The 22,053-nt window shown below is 40.3% G+C and overlaps 9 protein-coding genes and 1 long non-coding RNA gene across 15 annotated transcripts; 5 read left to right on the top strand and 5 right to left on the bottom strand.

The window, feature by feature from the left end:
- The first annotated feature begins 209 nt into the window (after positions 1–209).
- Positions 210–1,926, top strand: LOC108860799 (Golgi SNAP receptor complex member 1-1). Its single transcript, XM_018634654.2, has 5 exons — positions 210–559; positions 774–1,016; positions 1,119–1,286; positions 1,370–1,483; positions 1,612–1,926. Exons 1-5 carry the CDS (start codon positions 521–523, stop codon positions 1,723–1,725), a joined length of 678 nt encoding a protein of 225 aa, XP_018490156.1. The 5' UTR covers positions 210–520; the 3' UTR covers positions 1,726–1,926.
- Positions 1,927–1,979: 53 nt separating this feature from the next.
- Positions 1,980–3,290, bottom strand: LOC108860789 (uncharacterized protein At2g39795, mitochondrial). The gene is made up of 3 exons (XM_018634643.2): positions 2,948–3,290; positions 2,358–2,683; positions 1,980–2,259 (listed from the first exon to the last, which is right to left on the bottom strand). Exons 1-3 carry the CDS (start codon positions 3,191–3,193, stop codon positions 2,097–2,099), a joined length of 735 nt encoding a protein of 244 aa, XP_018490145.1. The 5' UTR covers positions 3,194–3,290; the 3' UTR covers positions 1,980–2,096.
- Positions 3,291–3,436: 146 nt separating this feature from the next.
- Positions 3,437–5,412, bottom strand: LOC108860764 (uncharacterized). Of its 3 annotated transcripts, none has more exons than XM_018634625.2 (10): positions 5,302–5,412; positions 5,101–5,179; positions 4,771–4,855; positions 4,610–4,684; positions 4,486–4,522; positions 4,341–4,424; positions 4,183–4,243; positions 3,982–4,088; positions 3,828–3,893; positions 3,437–3,732 (listed from the first exon to the last, which is right to left on the bottom strand). In XM_018634625.2, exons 2-10 carry the CDS (start codon positions 5,177–5,179, stop codon positions 3,637–3,639), a joined length of 690 nt encoding a protein of 229 aa, XP_018490127.1. In that variant the 5' UTR covers positions 5,302–5,412; the 3' UTR covers positions 3,437–3,636. The 3 variants fall into 3 exon arrangements, with proteins under 3 accessions (XP_018490127.1, XP_056864121.1, XP_018490134.1); XM_057008141.1 differs by having other exon boundaries at positions 5,305–5,336; XM_018634632.2 differs by lacking the exon at positions 5,302–5,412 and adding an exon at positions 5,265–5,283.
- Positions 5,413–5,429: 17 nt separating this feature from the next.
- On the top strand, positions 5,430–7,507 carry LOC130511257 (uncharacterized). The gene is made up of 2 exons (XR_008944886.1): positions 5,430–5,691; positions 5,994–7,507. It is a non-coding gene; the product is annotated as an uncharacterized LOC130511257 (long non-coding RNA).
- A 1,338-nt stretch (positions 7,508–8,845) lies between these two features.
- LOC108860810 (ribonuclease 3-like protein 1) lies at positions 8,846–10,401 on the bottom strand. 4 transcript variants are annotated; one of them, XM_018634663.2, is made up of 4 exons: positions 10,210–10,401; positions 9,789–9,996; positions 9,392–9,506; positions 8,846–9,282 (listed from the first exon to the last, which is right to left on the bottom strand). In XM_018634663.2, exons 1-4 carry the CDS (start codon positions 10,264–10,266, stop codon positions 9,063–9,065), a joined length of 600 nt encoding a protein of 199 aa, XP_018490165.1. In that variant the 5' UTR covers positions 10,267–10,401; the 3' UTR covers positions 8,846–9,062. The 4 variants fall into 4 exon arrangements, with proteins under 4 accessions (XP_018490165.1, XP_018490179.1, XP_018490172.1 ...); XM_018634677.2 differs by having other exon boundaries at positions 9,789–9,993; XM_018634670.2 differs by having other exon boundaries at positions 9,392–9,503; positions 10,210–10,400.
- A 991-nt stretch (positions 10,402–11,392) lies between these two features.
- Positions 11,393–13,251, bottom strand: LOC130511227 (uncharacterized). Its single transcript, XM_057008121.1, has one exon. It carries the CDS (start codon positions 12,919–12,921, stop codon positions 11,962–11,964), a length of 960 nt encoding a protein of 319 aa, XP_056864101.1. The 5' UTR covers positions 12,922–13,251; the 3' UTR covers positions 11,393–11,961.
- On the top strand, positions 13,041–13,619 carry LOC108843775 (proline-rich extensin-like protein EPR1). The gene is made up of 2 exons (XM_056989343.1): positions 13,041–13,068; positions 13,122–13,619. The coding sequence occupies exons 1-2, from the start codon at positions 13,041–13,043 to the stop codon at positions 13,592–13,594; spliced, it is 501 nt and encodes a 166-aa protein (XP_056845323.1). The 3' UTR covers positions 13,595–13,619.
- A 293-nt stretch (positions 13,620–13,912) lies between these two features.
- On the top strand, positions 13,913–15,046 carry LOC108812879 (chlorophyll a-b binding protein CP24 10B, chloroplastic). Its single transcript, XM_018585266.2, has 2 exons — positions 13,913–14,239; positions 14,424–15,046. Exons 1-2 carry the CDS (start codon positions 14,013–14,015, stop codon positions 14,971–14,973), a joined length of 777 nt encoding a protein of 258 aa, XP_018440768.1. The 5' UTR covers positions 13,913–14,012; the 3' UTR covers positions 14,974–15,046.
- A 75-nt stretch (positions 15,047–15,121) lies between these two features.
- Positions 15,122–17,269, bottom strand: LOC108812869 (uncharacterized). Its single transcript, XM_018585256.2, has 5 exons — positions 16,267–17,269; positions 16,059–16,141; positions 15,764–15,875; positions 15,615–15,667; positions 15,122–15,548 (listed from the first exon to the last, which is right to left on the bottom strand). Exons 1-5 carry the CDS (start codon positions 17,132–17,134, stop codon positions 15,405–15,407), a joined length of 1,260 nt encoding a protein of 419 aa, XP_018440758.1. The 5' UTR covers positions 17,135–17,269; the 3' UTR covers positions 15,122–15,404.
- A 1,685-nt stretch (positions 17,270–18,954) lies between these two features.
- On the top strand, positions 18,955–21,932 carry LOC108835659 (uncharacterized). Its single transcript, XM_057008102.1, has 5 exons — positions 18,955–19,411; positions 20,967–21,023; positions 21,130–21,192; positions 21,286–21,357; positions 21,435–21,932. The coding sequence occupies exons 1-5, from the start codon at positions 18,956–18,958 to the stop codon at positions 21,528–21,530; spliced, it is 744 nt and encodes a 247-aa protein (XP_056864082.1). The 5' UTR covers position 18,955; the 3' UTR covers positions 21,531–21,932.
- The last annotated feature ends 121 nt before the right edge of the window (positions 21,933–22,053 follow it).

Raw genomic sequence — 22,053 nt, 5'->3', positions numbered from 1 at the left:
TGAAATTATCAACTTAACCGGAAAAAATATATCGGGATTTCCAGTAAAAGCTAGTTTCAATGTAGCCTAAAATCATCTTGGACCAAGCCGGACATACAGTATTTAGTACTGAACGATGTCGTTCTTGCGTTTAAGGTTCTATAAAAATCACGTGCGAGTCAACTTTCTAGCGCTATATAACCTTAAGGTGGGTGAGAAGCACAGGATCAAATAATCTTCGTCACTGTCGAATTAATTAGTTTTGATTACGACCGCAAAAAGGAACCAAATTGCCGTTGAAGGGGCACGCAGAAAAAATTCTGTCTGCGTCTCCAAACCAACTCTCTTCTTCTTCTTCTTCTTCTCTCGATCTGATCCGTAATTACACTACTTCTCTCCTTTCCGGACCAATTGGATCGCTTCTTTCGGGTTTGGCGAAGGTTCAGTTACTTTGATCTGGGAAAAAAAGTTCCGCATCAGATTTTGTATCGCCGGAAAAAAACATTTCTCGCCGGAGATTTTGACGGATTCATTAGACGCCATGGACGTTCCTAGCTCTTGGGATGCTTTACGCAAACAGGTAAACTCTTGTGTAAACTCTTGATTAGAAGCTGCTGAATAGAATTTGCGTATGTGATGTTTGAATTGTGGTATTACTAATACCGTATTAGTGAACTGATTCGATATTATTCTTCTTGGGTTTGAATCCAATTGTAATGTTAAGAGATGCAATCTTGCCTTTTCGTACACAAATAAGTGACGATGCTTTCTTTTATTGTTGGATTTTTGAGCAGGCTAGAAAGATTGAAGCTCAGCTTGACGAGCAGATGCATTCATACCGCAGACTTGTTTCCACTAATAAGGCTTTAACCAAGTCAGATGGTGCTGAGAGTGATCTCGAAGCTGGGATTGATTTACTTCTAAGTCAACTTCAACAAGTTAACGCGCAGATGCAAGCATGGGTTTCTTCTGGTGGCTCAGAGATGGTCTCACATACTTTAACTCGACATCAGGAGATCCTTCAAGATCTCTCTCAGGTATTATCTTTTTTTTGGACTAGTTTATGTCAACCTATGATGTTGTAGTTAAATCAGTCTTTGTTCCATGTGTATGAATGACTAATTAATTAAAAATGGCAGGAGTTTTATCGACACCGCTCAAGTCTTAAAGCAAAACAAGAGCACGCTTCACTTCTTGAGGACTTTAGAGAATTTGACCGGACTAGATTAGACTTAGAAGAAGGGGGTGGCTCTACAGAGCAAGCCTTGCTCAAAGAACATGTGGGAATCAACCGCAATACAGCGCAGGTCAATAATAACACCGTACGCCAGTTATTAACTGTTAGACTCTACAGGTTAATTAACAACTGAGTATTATATAAACGGTGCAGATGGATGGTGTCATTTCACAAGCTCAGGCAACGCTTGGTACACTCGTGTTTCAGCGTTCAACTTTTGGAGGCATCAACTCTAAGCTTAGCAATGTCACCAGCCGTCTACCCACGGTACCAACAGCTTTCCTTTCTCTTATTTTTCAAACATTTCTTTGCTCTTTGCTTTCTTTTTGTTTGGTTATGCCCCGAGTATCATCCGGATACCTCACTCTGCGATACTATGGTCAAACCCACTGCAGGTGAACACGATTCTGTCAGCGATAAAGAGGAAAAAATCGATGGATACAATCATTCTTTCACTCGTTGCGGCTGTTTGCACATTTCTCATACTCATTTACTGGCTAACCAAGTAGACATTGCCCATGTCTTTGGATTCAATCTCTCCGTTGGGCCACGGCTGGTTTTCCCATTATGTTAGATTCGTGTACGTGATCATCAGTGTTCTAGTAAAGAATCTAAAGATCAAAAATATAAATATTTTGTGAAAGCGTACAGCAAACTTTCATCCCTACTTTCCAGTTTAGCTTATTCAACCGTCTGTTTCTCTCATCTAATTCTGTTTTCTTTAGCTCTGTAGTATGTTTCCACGTGAAGGATAATACGAGTGTTTGAAAATAAATCTGATTTTAATGATAAATAACTTTTAATCATAAATAATTAACTACGTATCAATACATGTCAACACATTCATCTGATGCTTGAGAATGTGGTATGGAAAAGAAATTTATTTTTGCTCAACATAAGATTTAACAGTCTCCATCCATCTGATGTACTCGGCTTTATCTTTGTTCTTCATGTACTGATGCAAGAACACAGCAAGATCATCGCTTATACCTCTTTCCTCCAAAAATTGATACACTGAGTCCTGAAGTTCATCTTCCATTTCCCTGTATATTAACCAAAGGCAAAGTTTAGTTCCATTGCATCAGAAACAGAACAAAAGGAAGGAAACTTTATGTATAAAAAGAAGATGAGATCACTGTACTCGAATTCTGGTCCAACATAGGCATTAGGTGAGTTCTTGCTGCTTTTACGAACAAAGAACTTGGAGATCTGTATAGTATCAGGCCAAGCAGAACACATGACCTCTAAGGTCTGACCATCACCGTCCTTAGAGATGTTGACAACGAAGGTAATGTGGAGCTGGACATCTTCAGGGTCACTGCTTGCAGACTTTGAAGATGGAACTGATCCATCAAACATGGTTGCTTCGATCTTTATATCTTCCTTGTCCCCATATTTTCTTCTCAAGCTAACCCACTGCTCTCCTGGCCGCTCATCCACCGTGAATGGGCCAAACCTTTCCTCAGGCTGATGAAAACAGTAAACAGATCATTCAGACAGGAAGGAACCAGTTTCTCTGTAGTATCAGGCAAGAATACTGATTCAATCAAGACAAAACAGAGTATACTTCTTCTTCCCACATCATCTTAAATTGGGCTTATAAGTGTATTTAACTAACAACAATCAATTCAATGTGGCAGAAAACTTGATTCCATTTCCAAAAATGTTCAAACCTTTCCTTATAAACAATAAACAGAGGTGGTGACTCGAAACAGTTGCAAGAATGAATACCTGGAGAGGAGGAGAGTGATCGAGCTCGGACTGAATCTCCGAACGAATTAATCGGAGAATGTTACCCTCGAACGCTGACTTCCGCATTTCCGACACGTAGCTTCCCGAGCTTAGAAACTTGGGAACAATTAACAAACTAGGGTTTTGGATTGGCTGAACACACACCCTATGGTTTCGGTAAGAAAACGAAGGTGATAAGTTAGTAGATATCACTGTTCTTCTCAGACATCTGACTAGGCGAGACATTGACAGAGATGGAAGAAGACAGTAGCAGAATCAAAGATCTAGTCTTCCCCTAGGGTTTAAGAGAACATCTTCTGTGCCTGTGTTTATTTCTTAATATTTGTCTTAACCTAATCTACACCGTCCGTTGGAAAACGAATCTGATGGTTATAAATGCTCTGCTCTGCTTCATTAGTATTTAAGCATTTTATACTCGTTTGGACCAAGTCACCATTGGTTTACAAATAGAATTGGAAAAAACGAGTATAGTATTTCAAACATAGTGTGTTCCCCTCTATTGAAGTTAATCACATGTAACAAAAATCATATAATGTGTTGTTTGTTTTTAAACAATGTTTTTGAAGGATTGAAGAAACTGAAATAAAAGTCTTGCTGAATCTGTTTGTTGAGAAGGAACCAACGATCCTGCAAAAACCAAACACCGATCGATACAGGGTAAAAGCTTTTCAGGCTTGTTTTTCACGAATCCACTCAACAAAATTGTCGAGAACCAAAGGCCATGCAAGCTCTGGATTGTATTCCGTCATCTCCGGGAAACTTATCTGCAAATGTTTATTAACAAATTTCTATTGTTTAGTTGATGAAACTGGCAAGCCAGTAAAAAAAACTAAAAAAGAATCAAGGAACTGGTATATACCTCATTGCAGAACCTGTAAAAGCCCATCCATTGATCCATGTTTATGACTTTGTAGTCGTTTTGGATCTGTTGTCAACACAGACAAAAAAAAATCAGTCATGGGATATGATAAGAGTGAGAGTGATGTATTCAAACAATGAGATTTGTGAGAGACCTTTAAGTAGTCGACAAAGTAGTCAACTTGGGGTCGGAATGTAGATCCCATGACAATCTCGAGGAGTTGACATATAGTCTCTATGTCTATGCTCTTCTGCTTTTCCTCTACAGTTAGCAGCAGCAAAACAAACATGTAAAAATACAAAAAATATATATATATATATATCTAATGCAGAAGCTGAAGTTAATAATATTGCACCTGTTAAGCAATAGCGGAAGGCATAAGCATAGAAATCTGCAAAATTTAATTGCCTCCTGACCTTTAAAGAGATTAAAAAAAAAAGGAATAAAAAAGCTTAAGCATGAACCAATCAATGCTCAGAAGAAAGGGATCAAATCATAAAACTTTGGAAGAACCTCTTTCTCGAGCTCGGGGAGGGATTTCTTCAGTTTACTGAGTGTATCAGCTCTTAAAGCCTTAAGGCCTCTTCTCCACTCCTCCTACACAGTTAGCTAACATGAGTACCAAACCTGATTGGAGTATCAAAAAGGATCTTCTTACCTGAGTAAAGTAGCCTTGTTTCTCAGATTTCATTTTCCTGCCATGTGAGAGAGTTTTAGAAATTGTGGTAAAAAAGAAGAATAGGATGATATAGATAAACAAAGTAGAAGTAGTGAGTGAGTACCAAGCAAGCATCAAGATTCTGATATCAGTATGAGGAACATCCAAATTGGAACAGAGCTCCTCTATTCCTTCAGGACTAATAATAATAACCAAAACATATATTAAAGAGAAGCTGAAAGATTGGAATGAAAAAAGAGTGAAGCAAGGAAGGAAGAGACATACTCAATGAGATTGGAAGATGAATTGGCATACTGATTAAACAAATGATCTATTCGATCCATTTCTTTAGTCGTCGCCTTACTCGATGCTGCAACCAACCAACCCCCATTTATTTATATCCATCAAAACAAATGGAACAAGTCATAACATAACAAAGCCTCATTAGTTGATGAATTCTAGTTTTCGATTTCAGTTGTCTAACTACTGAATTTTCAAGTGTTCAATCGTTCAAAATCTCTATGATTCCAATCCAGTTTCACAAGTTTGTGCACAATTAAACTATAAACCCTAGGAAGATTTTGATTCAATGATCGAAAGAGAAGGAGAAAGAACCTGAGCGAAAGAGATCCGTGGCTGAAGATGTGATTGAATCCGATTTCTTCTTAGATGCAGCAGCACCAGAACGACGCATCTGTTGTTGTTTGATTGATTAAGTATTAAATACGCAACAACAAACAAAAAAAGAGAAACAAATATAATAAAATTAAAATCAACACCCAGAAGAGGAAAGAGTAGAGAAAAGAGAAGATGCACCACGAACGCCAAAGCTGAGAGAGAGAGACCAAGGCACCTGATTGGATGAGAGACACAGAGAGACGATTGCTTTCCTTCCTCTACTATTTATAATATATATGTAGATGGTATACAACATTTATTATGTATTTTTAACGTATGTATGTATATATACACAATCATAAGGTATTTTCATTTTATAAATACATTATTTTTATATTATTAGTTTCCCCACTTGGTTCGAGATACTAAATTCATTTTTTTTGTTGTCAAGTAGCAATCATTGATGTACAGATGTTACGTTGAGTTTCTGTTGTCATCTGTTCAACCCTTCTCTCTCACTGTTGCTGAGCTTAAGTCTCCAAAGAGATTGCTACGAATGATTTCCTGTAATTGGAAGAAAAAAAACTGGTTGGTGTTCATCATCTCTTATCACTTTCTTTGATCTCTGCGATATGGCATATGGTTTTTTGGAATAAGAGTTATGGTTTTCATGATTTTCTGTTTTAAGTTAGATTAAGATTTTAGATGTTTTCTTTTTAGTTAACCTTATAGCTAATTCTTTTTAATTTAGGTTATGATACTGTGTCAGTAACCTAAATTAAAAAGAGCTTAGGGTTAAAGAAGTTAGCTACTTCTCTTTCTCTTCTTCACGTATAAACACGGTGCCAGTTATGAAATCGCAATCAGCTCATATCAACTTGGTATCACAGCTAATTGATTCAATGGGGGACACTGAGACGATTGTGAAACAGCTAGCACAGGGGATGGAGTTGATACAAGAGATGAAATCAAAGATGAGTCTCATGCAGTCAGACATAAACGCTTTGCAAGAGACAACAAGCAGCTCTTGAAACCACCACGAAGGTTTTGGAAACATTCACCTCTATCCAAGGAGAAAATCATGCACCAATCAAAGAAAATTCTACATGGCTAAATTCAGAATAGAGGTCACTGGTAAAAAATTTCACAGAAGAATTTTCTGAAGTAAAAGTAGTAAGTGAGCTTAGAAGGTAGTAAAGGTAAGAAAACACAGGTTGCTGGTGAGGGTACAAGTTGTACGCCATTAACATTATTGAAAAATGTACCCACAAGAAATGGCGTAGTGGATAGAGAAGAGCAAAAAAAAAATTCTCTTCAACTGACAATGGCCAACTCGAGATGTTGAAAGAGAACGATGCCATCAAAAAGTGGATGGAGGTGGTGATTGGCCAGTAAGACCAATTGGTGCAACAGTGAATGAGTTTCACCCAAGTTACGCTCAAGTGATTTTTGAGTGCACCAAAGATTGAATTGGAAGGGAGATTAGCTACATTGTGCCACCATCAAAGACGGAATTTCCGCCATATGATGGTTCTACAAATGCAGTTGAATGGTTGCAAAAGTGTGATGATTATTTTATAGATCAGAGAGGTTTTAATGACGATACCAAGGTGCGGCAAGCCACATTTGTGTTAACAGGGCAAGCATATCATTGGAACAATAACCTTTAACGGTTGGTCACTCACAGGTTAAGTTGGGCTGAGTTCAAAAGAATTTGTAAATATCGTTTCGGAAAAGCTGACTCAGTCAATCTAGTTAGAGAACTGTCTAATTTAAGGCACACGTGGACAGTAGATTAATACTGCAATCAGTTTGAAGAATGCTTAGGACGGCAAACAAGGCTGACTGGAGATCAACTATTGTGGCAGTTTTGTGTTGGACTAACAGACAATTTTGAAGATATGGAATATGCGCGGGACAATGAATACAAAACTGATGGTGATAAGCAGATGTGAACATTTGGAGGGCATCTGGATCCACAAGCTAAACATTCAGTCCAGCCTCAGCAAGAGGAAAATAAACAGACTCCACAAAAACAATATTGGAAGAAGTTGATTAGAGAAGAAATGGTTGAGTAACGAACAAAAGGACTTTGTTTCAATTGTGATGAACCATTTACTCGAGAACATGTATGTAACCCGGTTCTGTTTCATTTAATGTTGGTCATGGATTGGAGATAATCAAAGATGACGAACCGTTTGACGAAGATAACGAGGGAGAGCATAGAGAAGCTGCTAGAAACATGCCTAAAGTTGGAACTTGAGGACAAGCTCCTAGTCAAGAAAGAGAGTTTTAATGATATGGCATATGGTTTTGGAATAAGAGTTATGGTTTTCACAATTTTTCTGTTTTAAGTTAGATTAAGATTTTAGATGTTTTATTTTTGTAAATGGAAGATTTTAGATGTTTTTCTTTTAATTAACGTTATAGCTAATTTCTTTTTTTTAGGTTATGATATCTTGTGTCGTAACCTATATAATGGTTTTCTGTGATTAATAAAGATTTAACTTCTAATAATTAACTTGAATCTCTAAAAGAGTTTAGGATTAAAGAAGCGCAGCTACTTACTGTGTGCTTTAAACATTTCAAATGCTCTTTCTTAATCAGTGTTCTTATAAACAATACTCTCTCTCTCTCTCTCTCTCTCTCTCTCTCTCTCTCTCTCTCTCTCTCTTCTCTCTCTCTCTCTCTCTCTCTCTCTCTCTCTCTCTCTCTCTCTCTCTCTCTCTCTCTCTCTCTCTCTCTTCTCTCTCTCTCTCTCTCTCTCTCTCTCTCTCTCTCTCTCTCTCTCTCTCTCTCTCTCTCTCTCTCTCTCTCTCTCTCTCTCTCTCTCTCTCTCTCTCTCTCTCTCTCTCTCTCTCTCTCTTCTCTCTCTCTCTCTCCTTCTCTTCTCTCTCTCTTCTCTCTCTCTCTCTCTCTCTCTCTCTCTCTCTCTCTCTCTCTCTCTCTCTCTCTCTCTCTCTCTTCTCTCTCTCTCTCTCTCTCTCTCTCTCTCTCTCTCTCTCTCTCTCTCTCTCTCTCTCTCTCTCTCTCTCTCTCTCTCTCTCTCTCTCTCTCTCTCTCTCTCTAAAATCTTCACCTGTAATCCTTAGGATTGAACAATCACAGCCTATAAAAACCGATGAGAATGAACTTTGACTATCCGTGTAGTGCATTTAAGATTACATGAGAATTGTTCCACTGCTGGCTCAACTTCCGGGACAATGATGCATTTTTCTATGTACAGTACTTCATATCCAACAGTCATATTATTTCGCCAAAAATATCTCAGGCTAAGTCAAAATGCGAGTACCCCAATGGATCATTTATTTGCATATGAAGGGTATGCAACTCTTACTTACCTGTATATCAAAGAAGCACTAAACTGATGCTATTTCTTAGGTTGGTTTTGAGAAATTCTTGCTTGCACTTGCCTCATGTTCCAGATAAGCCAGCAGAATAGTAGTTGCTTCTGAAATCCAGTGCAGCACATGGACACAAGAAATGATTTAGAGTTGGATGTAATACTGTCTGCAGAGAGCCAAAGGTCGTTTTACTTTCCTTGTAGATGCATTTTCACTCTCCAGCTTCAGCTTTCTGCAACATATAGATAGTAATCTATAGTTCTACACTCGTCATGCAATAGATGCGGTAAGAGAACAGTTTTGAATAAACGCAAGTCCTTAGTTATCTACTGGATATATCTTTGCTAACTTCATTTCATATGAGTCCACTCTTTGAGTGACTGTTACGGAGAGAAATGTTAACCATAACTTCATAGTTTTTACTTACTATTAACGTTACAGAAAAGATGATCCTTGTACACAAACTTTGACAGACATCAAACATAGTCTCTTATACGAGGTGAGAATGTTGAGGGCAGAGGCTTACACACTTTTGAACTCCCTAGGTAGAGAGATTCTATCAAATGCTAACCAGCTAAAAGCCAATTAACATGAACAAAACTAGACCTACTTAAGTCATATGTTATTAACAGATTCTAAAGCGTTTTTTTGTCCTCCCTTACGACCAGAAGCATTGTCAGTCTGGACGGTATGACCCACATTCTTGAGAAACCAAAGCGCTACTTCCGCTGCCTGCTCAGCTGCTATTTTCTTCTTGTTGTGTGGATCTCCAAAACACTCCAGAACCGTTATCCCTGAAACTTCCTTTATTTCAACATTGACTTCGACTTTAAATCTGAACCAAAACAAAAACAAAAAGCCATGTTAATGCCAGACGATTTTAATCTGAAAAAAAAAAAGAGAAAATGTTAGAGAGAGTGCAGAAACCATATCCTCCCCCTTACAATTTCTTATTGTCAGGGCCATCTTGGTTGAAGAACTTATACAATGGTGTTTTCCAATGCCTCAAACTACATAGCTTATACAACTGTTCTCTGGCACATACTTTCTGAGTATCTTCTTATTAACACATGCGTTGTGAATAACAAAACAAAATGTTAATATACATATACAAAACAACATGCATCATCATCATAACTAAGAAACCTGAAACCTGAGAGACAAATCTGACAACTTTTAGCTTTTGATTAATTGAATGCAACAGCTCTGCGGTCTCCAAGAGAGGAATCATATCAGTGGATTTTCTCATACTATGAATTGCTTATAAACCCTAAATCCAATACCTTGAAAAATCCTTATAGCTTAATTAATAAACCGCAGATGAGTGTAAAAACCAAATACCTTCAGTAGTGTCGGGCTTGGTTTCATGAGGCACCAAAGCTGCTGCTTCTGGTTCAGAAACTAGAGGAAGCTTATTCGCCGCCTCTGCATGTGTGATGTTTGACTCCATCTGTAACGAGTCATTGTTTTCTTTAATATCATCATTCAGCTTCCTCATCTTAAATCCATTTTCGCATTTCTGTATCATCATCCTCGGTTTTGGTGCCTGCTAATTGACCAAAACAAAATGGATTAAACCCAAAAAAAAAAAATACTCATTAACTGAGAAGAAAACAGATATCAACTCAAGTTAGGGTTTCTTCTCTCCGTTTCACATTCCCACACTATGATGTCTAAACTCCTTCAAACAAAATTACGAACAAACCCCCCCAAAAGCTGATTCAACCAGGAATTTTATATATCAAATCGGAAATTTTCTTACCATAGAGGAAGCGTTGGGAACTGGTGATGAGGAGTCTTCACAAGGGAGATACATCATTTAGACTGAAGAAGATGATAAACTGATAGTTCTATACTACTAGATTGGATCGAATATCTATTCGTGTAACCTTTAAGCTTTTCCCAGTAAGTACATTAATTCGTGTTTTGTTCTGTGTCTCTGTCTGAAATACTTTATTTTTATCCGTGTACTTGGGAGATATCTCAATTCTCAACTGTGCGACTTTGATTAATTACGTTAAATGGGCTTTAAATTTTAAAGAGGCCTTTGTATCCTTTATTTAGTACATTTAAAGCCCATGAAAGCGAACTGTTCTTTTTAAAGCTATAATGGGCTGGACTTGTAGCAGCTGAAGCAACGGCTTGAGAAAAGATAAACAACTCTCGAAAATAAGAAATCGTTTCTAAATTGAATGCAGTTTTCTTCGAGCAGAGATGAATCGAAGAATTAGCGCCACGTTATATGTTTATTTGCATGCATTTATTTTTTTACCTTTTCTACTCTCTCACAGTCTCTCACTTACCATTTGTTTGTTCATATGATGTACTCATTGTATTTCATCTCCACGTTCCATTCTTTCAGATGTGGTCACTTATTTGACCAGTTTTGATCAAACCGGGTTTATAGACCGTGATTTTATATGGTTAAATTTTTTTGGGGGTCTAGCCTTTCCGATTGTTCCACTTGCTTGTGCGCAGAAGAAGATAAAACTGTTCTTTTGGATGTCATACAGACTGGTTTTCAAATCCAACCATCATGATCTTGGTTGGTCTACTGAACCAAACCTGTTGTGCTGCTCAAAGTCAGACTTACTAGAATGGTGTATGCGTTTCATATTGACTCTAAACCGGTTTACAACACAAACGAAATAGTTCTGTCGATATTCACTTCAATATTCTTTGAACAGCAAGGCTGCAGGCTGGCTAACACTCACTTCAGACTTGAGAGCTCTAAATTACGAGTAGTCAGTTTTACTTATTGCATCTTTGCATTGGATTGTGTAACCAAATAAATATTCTCCTTTATTACCAAAAAATATTCATTGAATCCTTACAAAATTGAAGTCTTTCGTTCGTAGTGACAAACGTAAGAAGTCCCAATAATCGATAACATTGTCGACCATCAATGATTCTACTATAAATTTATACACATGCGTAGTTCAGTTCTTGCATGTATTACCAAGAAAAAAAGAACAGAGATGAGACGAGTTGTAATAGTATGTCTAGTTGCACTGCTTTTGCTTAGTGTTTTAGTAACAGACACAAAAGCTAATTCACAGACACACAGAGACCAAGACAAGACAGGTTTGGTTAGAAAAAGACACAGAAGAGTCAAAAGCAGAAGACAAAACCAAAGTAGAAACGGCGAAGCTTTTGCTACTAAATGCGATGTGTTCTTCAGATGCGTGTTCGGCACTTGCGGTCAATGGAACTTCCCAATTGTGCCTTGTCCTCAAAACCCTTTCCTACCTCCTCCGCAAGCTTTACCACCACCTATTTCACCACCACCACTGCCACCTCCGGTTGTCACACCATGCCCACCACCACCGTCACCACCATGTGTTACTTGTGTAGAAGCATCACCACCACCACCACCGCCAATCCCTGTTCCTTGCCCACCTCCACCATCGCCTCCTCCTCCTGTCCCTTGTACTACTTGCGTCACAGCCCCGACACTGTCTCCTCCCCCGGCGCCTTGCGTTACTTGTGTCTCAGCCCCGGCACCGCCTCCTGCTCAGCCTTGTATTGCTTGCACCGCAGCACCGGCTCCACCTGCACCAGTACCCTGCCCATCGCCACCAGTAACACCGGTTATCCATTTTGTCCCTATACCGATTCTACTCCCTCCATTTCCACATTTATTTCCAACTACGCCACCACCACCAACACCATCAGCAACTCCTTCTCCGGTTCCAATCCTACCTCCACCTACTCCTGTGCTTCCCCTTCCTCCACCTACTACTCCTTCTCCAGTTTCAATCCTACCTCCACCTACTCCTGTGCTTCCCCTTCCTCCACCTACTACTCCTTCTCCAGTTCCAATCATACCTACACCTACTCCCGTGCTTCCCCTTCCTCCACCCTCTGCTCTCCTTCCGCCACCATTGTCTTCCTCTCTTCCATCACCATCCTTTCCATTAGTGTTATCTCCGCCACCACTATTACCTGGTGGCACGGTTTCACAGCCACCATTTACGATAACACCATCTCCTCTTTTAGGCGGTGGAGCTCCGGGGATCATCGGTTCACCTCCTCCTCTATTCGGCGGCGGAAGTCCGGGAACCACTGGTTCTTCTCCTCCTTTATTAGGTAGCGGCACTCCAGGAATAACCGGTTCACCTCCTCCTCTTTTAGGTGCCATAACTCCAATATCTAACGGTACACCTCCTCCGCCGTTGGTTTCTGACCTCCCTCCAATGCCACCAATGACATCGTTTTCACCACCTGATAGAACCACCATATCACCGCCTGCATCACCTGTTATCCTCCTTCCTCCGCCATTAGATCGCTCTACATTAACACCACCAACTTCACTATTTCCACCGCCGGATATAACCACTGGAACTTCACCACCACCAGTAGACAGCTTTCCACTGAACCCATCGCCGCCTGACCAAACTACACCAGAGTTTTCTCCACCTGATGTAACAATCGAGCCACCAATTTTTGACCAGTCAACACCACCGCCACCCATCCTTCCTGAGATTTTGCCACCACCAGTTGAAGATTTCCCGCCAATTATTCCTCCTCCGGTTCAAGACACACCTCCGATACTACCGCCTGACCAAACTACACCGGAGTTTCCACCACCTGATGACACAAACGAGCCACCAATTGACCAGTCAACACCTTCACCATCAGTCCTTCCCGTGATTTTTCCTCCACCGGTTGAAGATTTCCCGCCGATCATTCCTCCACCGGTTCAAGATCTCCCTCCGATTTTACCTCCGCCGGTTCAAGACCTCCCTTCGATTTTACCTCCACCGGTTCAAGAGTTGCCGCCTATTTTGCCTCCACCTGTTGAAGACTTTCCACCAATTCTACCCCCACCGGTTCAAGAACTTCCGCCGAATCTCCCTCCTCCGGTTCAAGACTTCCCACCAGTTTTCACAACACCTCCGATTGTACAAGATCCACCGGTTGTTCCAATATTCTCCACACCACCAGTTCTAGATTTTCCACCGCAAACTCCCGTCTTTACCACGCCACCAGAGGTAACGAATCCATGGCTACCGCCGGAGCAACCACCGGTTACGTCCATCCCAACAATACCGGAACATCCATATCCAAACCCGGACATGGGTTCAAATCAGCCGGTTGTTCAGCTTCCTGCACCCTCTTGGGATTCCCCGCCATTTAATCGTTGATTTCATATGTTTTTCAAATTTCTCCTTTTTCTGTTAAAAATCATAAATATATGTAACGTAATCTAAAATGCCACATTGTACATTTGCATTCTCCAATAAGAGTTGTCTCCTGTATCCACGTGTCATTTCCGTACTTCTTTTGCAAAATTAGATTATATGAAAAAATGAAAATTTACTAAAAGACAAGCGTGGGTGATGTGGATATGGTGAATGTTGTTTCTGAGTTCTGATTGGTTAGAGATCTATCCACGACAGCCTCTGAGATTTCATCTATAGATTCTCATCATCTCCTCATTCTCCCTCTAAATCTCCTCTCTCTCATTCCTTCTTCACTCCAGAAAACAGAGAGAAACAAAACACTCGTTTCCACCCTCTCGAGGTTAAAAAAACAAAACAGAGGAGACTTAGTAGAGATCTCATGGCGATGACTGTCTCCGGAGCTGTGCTCAGCGGGCTTGGTTCTTCCTTCCTCTCCGGAGGCAAGAGGAGTGCCGCCGCGTTGGGAAACGGCGTAGGCGCTGGAGCTGCGAGAGTTGGCAGGAAAACTCTGATCGTTGCTGCTGCGGCTGCTCAGCCCAAGAAATCGTGGATCCCCGCCGTTAAAGGTGGCGGCAACTTCCTCGACCCTGAATGGCTCGATGGCTCGTAAGTCTATCCACTCAAATCTCTCTGTTACTAGAATATGTACCATGGAACAACAATGATATGATTCTGATTGTTCATAAAGTTGAGAAATTTCTGAACGTTTTTCCATTCAAATTTGGTTTTATCACATAGTTTGTAAGAAAGCCACTGACTTTTCTGAGCCACGTGTGAATGTTTTTGACAGGCTACCCGGAGATTTCGGGTTCGACCCGTTGGGTTTGGGAAAAGACCCGGCTTTTCTAAAATGGTACAGAGAGGCAGAGCTGATCCACGGCCGATGGGCGATGGCAGCTGTTCTCGGGATCTTCGTTGGCCAGGCGTGGAGCGGCGTGCCGTGGTTCGAAGCCGGAGCTGACCCACGAGCCATCGCGCCGTTCTCTTTCGGATCACTTCTCGGGACGCAGCTGCTTCTCATGGGGTGGGTGGAGAGCAAACGGTGGGTGGACTTCTTCAACCCTGACTCTCAGTCCGTTGAGTGGGCGACGCCGTGGTCGAGGACCGCTGAGAATTTCGCAAACTACACCGGTGATCAAGGATATCCTGGTGGGAGATTCTTTGATCCGTTGGGGCTCGCCGGGAAGTCACGGGACGGTGTTTATGAGCCGGACAGGGAGAAGCTGGAGCGGTTGAAGGTTGCGGAGATTAAGCACTCTAGGCTCGCTATGCTTGCAATGTTGATCTTTTACTTTGAGGCTGGTCAGGGGAAAACGCCTCTAGGTGCCCTTGGTTTATAAGAATGATATGTTTTTCTTTTTTTGAGTCTGTAGATATAACTTCTCTCCTCTCCAAAACTAAAACTTGATGCTCTCTCTCTCTTCTTCAAGATGATTTCATTGCTTTAAAATATATCACCAAGTCATGAACTTTGCTTGTGAAAAGAAATCATGAAAAGGCATGTTCGTATATTATTATCACAATCCAAAAAGGGAATAACAACACCCTATTATTAAACATCAAGTAAAAGAGATACATAGCTTCAATTTTGTTGCAGCAAATGCATGATTGAAGAGCTCAAACTGAAACGAAATAGAGTTTGAGCGAGATTCTTCTTCCCTAGAGAGTAAAATGCCTAACAGGGGGTTTGAACAGCGAATTCTCTCACTCACAACAGAGTGTTGCCTAAACCAAAAGAATGCGGAGATAGAAACTCTGGGTGCATAAAGCTTTAGAACTTGTAATCCGGGTTGTCACGAAGGCTGAGTTTTGACAGGACAAGGCAGTAAGAATCCCAGTCAGTTCGTCTTAGATATTTCAACAGCTTCTTCCGTTTCTGCACCATAGCAAAAAGTCCCTTCCGAGAATGCTTGTCCTGCCACAAGGTATGCATGCCATTAGGAGGACACAAAAATATTGAAATAAACTTTTGGATTTTTACCTTTTTGTGCAGTGCAGAGGACAGATGCTTGATTTTAGTAGTGAGTTGCGCCACTGCAAGGTACATCAAAAGACAAATCTAATGTGATCCTTTTGATAGCTAAAGGCAACATTGATCATAACCACTCTCCTTAATACATAGAAATTTACCTTGCACTCGTGCAGAACCACAATCTGATTCCGACATCTTGAAATCTTCCCTGACTTTCGTGAGCTCGATTTTCATCTTCTCCGCCGAGGACAGATTATCTGTGTGGAAGTACTTCGTTGATGATGCAGTCACATTAAAAACAGATCAGTACCACACAGTTTATTTAATGTTTAAAGCAGATTAACAAAGCAATGTATACAACAACCATCACAGACAAAAGAACCAACAAAAGAAGCCTTTTTGTTTCCGACAATTTAGACTGACACGCTACTAGCTGCAACAAAGAAAACTTACAGTTTCAACAAGATCATCTTTTGGAGGATAAAGCTTGTACTCAGGGGTACCATCCAAATATCCCATAATGTCGTGATTCTGCTCTGCACGCACATAAACCTCCTTAGAAAAATGTCATTTCAACAGCAAAACATCATTACAGACAACAAAAGATCAAACCAATAACGAAGCTCGCAGACAGAGAGTCATCAGAGGCTTTAGAACGTACGGGAAATAGCTTCATTGATGGCTTCCTCATTCCGAAACGTTCCAATAACATTTCTGAGAACCGATACGTTCCCACGCTGATTATAAACCTCTTTCTCTTCCACTTGCCTTAGCTTAACCAACCTCTGATTCAGCTCCTGCAACGAGAACCATCCTTCTTCTTTCTTCTTCCCCTCTGGCCTAAGCCTCCTTAGCTTTTCACCCAGTTCATCTTCCCTGTAAATCTTAAGAAACTCCGTCGTCATCATCTCCTCTGTTTCACCCTTCCTCACATCCATTTCATTCCCCAACACAGACGACGCCGCTCTTCCGGCATTTCCCTTCAAAGTGCTCTTGAAACTTCGAAAAGACACTCCTTTCATCTCCGCGTTGTTGTTGCCGTTGTTTAAAGCGTTGGACTTTGCCTTCAAAGTCTTCAAATTTTCCCATAAGCTACTCGAATCGCTATCCTCCTCCTCTCTGCGGTTCCGAGGATCCGCCACAACGTTCTGCTTGTAGAGTGCCTCGAAGGAAACGCGCGGCGGCGGCGGCGGAGAATGTGATGAAGGTGGAGCGGTGGATCCACGCTGGAACTTGGCGAGTTTGATTCCCAGAGACCCACCGCGATTCGGAGCTTGAGCATCGGAGGATCTAGCGAATGGCTTTCTCTCTTGCTCCTGCTGTATTTTCTGCTTCAGAGTGGACTTGATGTCGGCGAAGGGGGAAGTGTACGACGATGGTGGAGGGTGGGAAGACGGTGGAGGTGGCTGGGAGGGTTTTTCAGCGGCTTGGGGAAGTGGGTCTGGTGATGAGGAGTTGGAGAAGAAGCGAGTGAGAGATGATGGGTTTGATTGGAACCTTCGTTGACGTCTGGCGAGAAGAGACGCCATGGTTGTGTCTGCTCCGAAGGATTTAGGGCTTTGGATGATGATGATGATGGATTTTACAGTTAAACCGGTTTAATTGAAATGAAATGTTAAAAGACTTTTCCCGGTTAAGTTTGAGTCAGAAATTGTTCAAGGGAAGTCTGATAAACCGGATATAATTCTAAGGGAGACTTGTCTCATGTGGAATGTCTCGGTCCGACGAAGGCCTATTTACATGTGAGAAAGGCCCGTTGGTCATTTACTCTTTTTCTATTTAAACCCATGAGGTTGCAACTAAGCTCTTTCCATAACTTCAATGGAGTATTTTAAAATATTTGAAGGCCCAACAGCCAATGGAGTATTTTTATTTAACCGATCATTTCATGGGAACTGGTTTGTTTAAAGAGTCATTAAGCTGAAAATACATGAAAAATGTGGTAATTAGATAAATGGCTTTAATATTTTTTAATTAGGTAAGTGGGTATGAATCATTTGTGAAATTACAAACTGATCCTTGTGCAAGTACTTATAAAGCTATACACAATGTTTGTATCTAGCGTTGTTTCTAGACTATTAGATTTCAATAGGCCAAATATATCAACCATATCTTTCAACAACTTTTGTTCTTTGCTAAAACTCAACGTTTCGTCGCCAACTCGCCGCAGCGCCACGGATTTGGTCGGAAAAGTGATTCACCGCACAACTCACAACCCTATCCTTCAACAATTTTTGTTCTTTACTGGAACTCAACGCTTCATCGCCACTGCACCACGGATTTAGCTGGAAAAGTGGTTCACCGCACAACCAATATAAGCCAACATGTCGGTTCTACATCTAAATTAGTGGGTTCTTTCGCTTTCTATATATTTTGTTTTTACTTGAGTTTTTCATCTCTTAACGCATTTGGTATTAATACGGCGTCAACTTCAATTACACGTAGCTGAATCAGAGAATTGGATTAGAGTGACACTTAGCAAATATATTCATATTATCCGGATAATGTTTAATTTTATCAGATAATTTGATTGAAAATTTTTGGGCTTACTAGAAAAATCAGTAACGTCTATTAACTTCGTTTTTAAGATGTTACTTTTTGTGTTGTTTTTATTTTTCCAGGATGAAGAATCGGAAGATGAAAAACCAGAAAGAAAAGAGAATGGTTGTAAAAATATTAATTTAATAGATAAATATGAGAAATAATAGAATGTACATGACTACAACATATAAGGATATAGTCGGAATAATGAAAAAATAACAGTATGAAGCAATGACATATGCTAGTTAATTAAATAAAGAGTTTTTCTTGTATATGGTATGCAAATACTCTTGTTTAACATAATTTTTTCAAATTTAAAAATTGATATTATACAAAATAAAAGTAGGGATGAAAAAACATATCAATATACATAATTTAAACTTCAAAACATCTGTATAAAGAAAGATAAGTAAAGATTAGAATGTACTAACTATGTATACTACAATGGCATATAACACTATGAAGTTTCCATACTAAGCATGAAAGTGATGACAATAAGAAAGACCTCACATGTCCACAAAATTATCCCGAAACTGCATATATAGTGGATGAAACCGAACCGTCAAGCAAGGAATAAAAGACAATCTCGCTCATCGCGCGTATAGTTCAGACGCTACGTTAATATTATTATACGTTTTTGGACAAAAGCACAAAGACTCCATGATGCCACATAAGCATTCTAATGGGTCCCACATCCACCAGAAAAGAAAATGTAAAGACAAATAAATTTCGATCTATCTATCTAACTGTGTGTGTGAAAACGTTCCTAATGTGTGTGTAGGGGTATATATATAAAAATCCACCCATTAATGTGCCACGGAGATTTTTCTTCTTCTCCACTTTTCGCCACCATTTCTCATTTCTCTCTCTCTCTCTTTTCTCTCTCTCAATTTGGTGGACGGTCCAAACCTAGGGCTATGACCGGCGGAGACTGGACTCAGGAGGCTATGAGCGATGATTCATTGGTGGCGGAGGCTTTGATCTGCCTCCATCACGCTGAGCCGCGTCCTCCTCCTGTGAAGAGCGTTGGGGGGTCCGCTCTCAAGCTGAAATGGAACGTGCGACAGCGGAGGAGCAAGGCGGCGACGGCATCGTCAAGAAAGAAGGGAGATCATACGCGTTCAAGTCCCACTACGCCTCTTTCCTGGAGCGGCGGCGCCACCTCTCTCAGCGGTGGTGGAGGCGGAGGCAGCGGCGCGGCCGCCGTTGATGGAGTTGAGGAGTCTAGCGGCGGCTTTAAACTGTCAGAGCCCGTTAGATCTAAGGTTCGTTTTTTGGATATTTTGAAAACTCTTAGCGTTACGATATTTGGCAGCGACACTAGCCACCGTATAATACCTCAAGCATAGTCTGATAGTCATATCTTTTTTTTTTGGCGATATCCACTTCACGTTATCTCGGTCTTCCATTTTTTTCGCAACAACTTTCATTTTATTTCCAACTTTGTTTCTCTTAGGGTCATTTTCGTAATTGTGATATCGGTCTCTTCTTTTCGCCGGTCACGCAATCTTTCAGGCCCTTCTTCGATCTAAATACTCCCGACTACGCGTTGACCGTAATATCCTTCGGTTACCGTACGAAGCCGCACGTTCTTCTAAACTCCAAAGTCTATCTATCTTCTCTGTTTTTTTTCCGCTTTCTGCGTTTCCAGTGTCGGTTTCGATAAGATGCCTCACATCTAGAAGTTAGCCTGTCTGGATATCAAGTTCACGTCACGATGCTTCTTCCTCGTTCCTGAAAGCTGGTCACTTAATTCAATGACGATATTGCCCTTTGTCATAGAGCCTGCTCAGGGATAATTCGGTCAACTAGAGTAGTTATGACTGGCGTTATTTATAATTGCTTATAATGAGGGGTTGCCTCTTTTATGGGTCGAGAGGCGTTTTCGTGGCGGATTAGGTCTGGGCTATGGGTTTGGTGCGTGTGTGGTGTAATCAGATGCGGCGTAGCGCATTGTAAGTCACATAGGTTAGTGCTGACGTGGAATAAAAAAGTCAAAAACTTCCCACACGACACTTTGACTGCAATCGAAAACACCTTTGGTCAGGTTATATTATTGGTGACATCCTTGTGTATTTAGCAGTTTATTTCTTTCTGAATCATCTTTTACCAAAGTGGAAGAAGCCATAAAGTCACCAATGTCTGGGTTAGAAGTAATTAAAAAGAAAGAAAAGGAATGTGATAGGGACAAGTGGTTGTGTGAATAATTAGTGACGATGGAGGCAAGGGAGAGGTGTGGGGTTTGTGGCCAAGGGAAGACACGCGTAAAGTCACGCTCCAGTCACGTGATTCTATTCTTTCTTTTGGAATTGGGTGTGTCTCGATGCAAGGAGAAAAAGAGGCACTTCTGTTCATATTTGCTTTTTTTTTTCTTTCTCTTGGTGCAAGAAGTTGACCGACAAAGAAGATTCCTTTCGTTGAATGTTTCTTTTAATAGATTTAACTGTCTAAGATTTGGTGATTTGGATTTGACCTTAAAGTAGTGATATCTTTGTTATTGATCGATTATTTTATGTTTATGATCATCCTTTAGATGTAGCAGAGATTCAGCAGAGATTCTTCTTTGATCGTATCATTTGTGTATCTACTACACTTACACTCTAGTTGATAATAACTTGAAATTATGGATTCGAATTTAGGGATTATGGTCCATACCAAAATTGGTATATGCTGATTACGGGCCTGTGGATAACATGACTCTTTATTTTCCGAAGTCACTGAAAACTGGTTTTTAAGTGTGGCTTGGACTTGATATCTTGTTAGTTATATGTTATGTTGTGAGAAGCAATTATCTGATCTTCTTGGTGGGTTTTCATGCAGATATCTCAAACGAGTGTAATAACAACAACCCCTTTCAAGAGATCAAGAAAGAAAAAGGTAAGCAAACCAGAAAAGAAAAACAATTCTTTTTAGGATTCTGACTCTGGTAGAAGAACGACAATGTTATGTAAGATATCTAATCACTGTGTGTGGCTTTCTGCAGACGCTTGCTGAGCTTAAAGAGGAGGAGAGCTTACTCTTAAAGGAAAAGAAAAGCCTGAAAAATGTAAAAAAAAAACTATTTTTCCATTTCTTTCAACACTAATTAAGGTGCAAACTCCACAGTTTCTAATATATTTTTACTTGATGCGTGAATCAGGAACTCGCAAGTGTGCGCGACATGCTGAAGCAACAAAAAGCAATAAACGAGTCGCTAAAGAAAATGCAGCAGGTTACATAGTAAACATGATCACTAATTTGAGTAAATATGTAACACATATCTCTAACAGATAGTATCGACATATGCAGGCTGCTGAGTCACGAAAGAATGATGATTCCTCGTTCCTGCTCCCTGACCTTAACATACCTCTCGATAACAACCCTATGGAACCAGCTAATATATAACCAGCCACAACACAGCCATCAGACATGGATATTCTTTTGTCAGCCACACGTTCAAGACTACGCTATAACTGTGATTATATTTATGATATGGATGTCTATAAATAGATAATCGTCCCCCCCCCCTCTCGCGCCCCGTCATTGTCTTTGCGGAAGGGGAAAAGGATTCTAATGGCAGTGTGGACGAGTTAAGTGTTTTTGAGTCTTTTTTTTGGACAACTAATGTTTTTGAATCTTTTTTCTTTTCTTTCTTTCATATATATTAATTCTTACGTCGTAGCAAGTTTTTGATCTTGCCCTCCTTTAATTCTCTTCTCTTGCTGTTTTTCCACTCTTTTATTATTTATGCTATCAAAAGATGAGATGTAATTTGATCATTAATCTACTATATAGGTACGTTTCTTCTTTTATTGTGTTTTTTAAATTTAAATTTGACTTTCCATCTTCTGCTATGTTATTGTCCCTCCCTTCCCTTTTTCCTTTTCATTACACGTTGACTTTTTCTTGGTAATGTACTCAGTTTGAT

The sequence above is a fragment of the Raphanus sativus genome, chromosome 1 (genome assembly GCF_000801105.2).
Source record: "Raphanus sativus cultivar WK10039 chromosome 1, ASM80110v3, whole genome shotgun sequence".
Lineage (NCBI taxonomy): Eukaryota > Viridiplantae > Streptophyta > Magnoliopsida > Brassicales > Brassicaceae > Raphanus > Raphanus sativus.
Note: the sequence above shows the minus strand (reverse complement) of the source record. Positions and strands in the feature narration are given on the sequence as shown.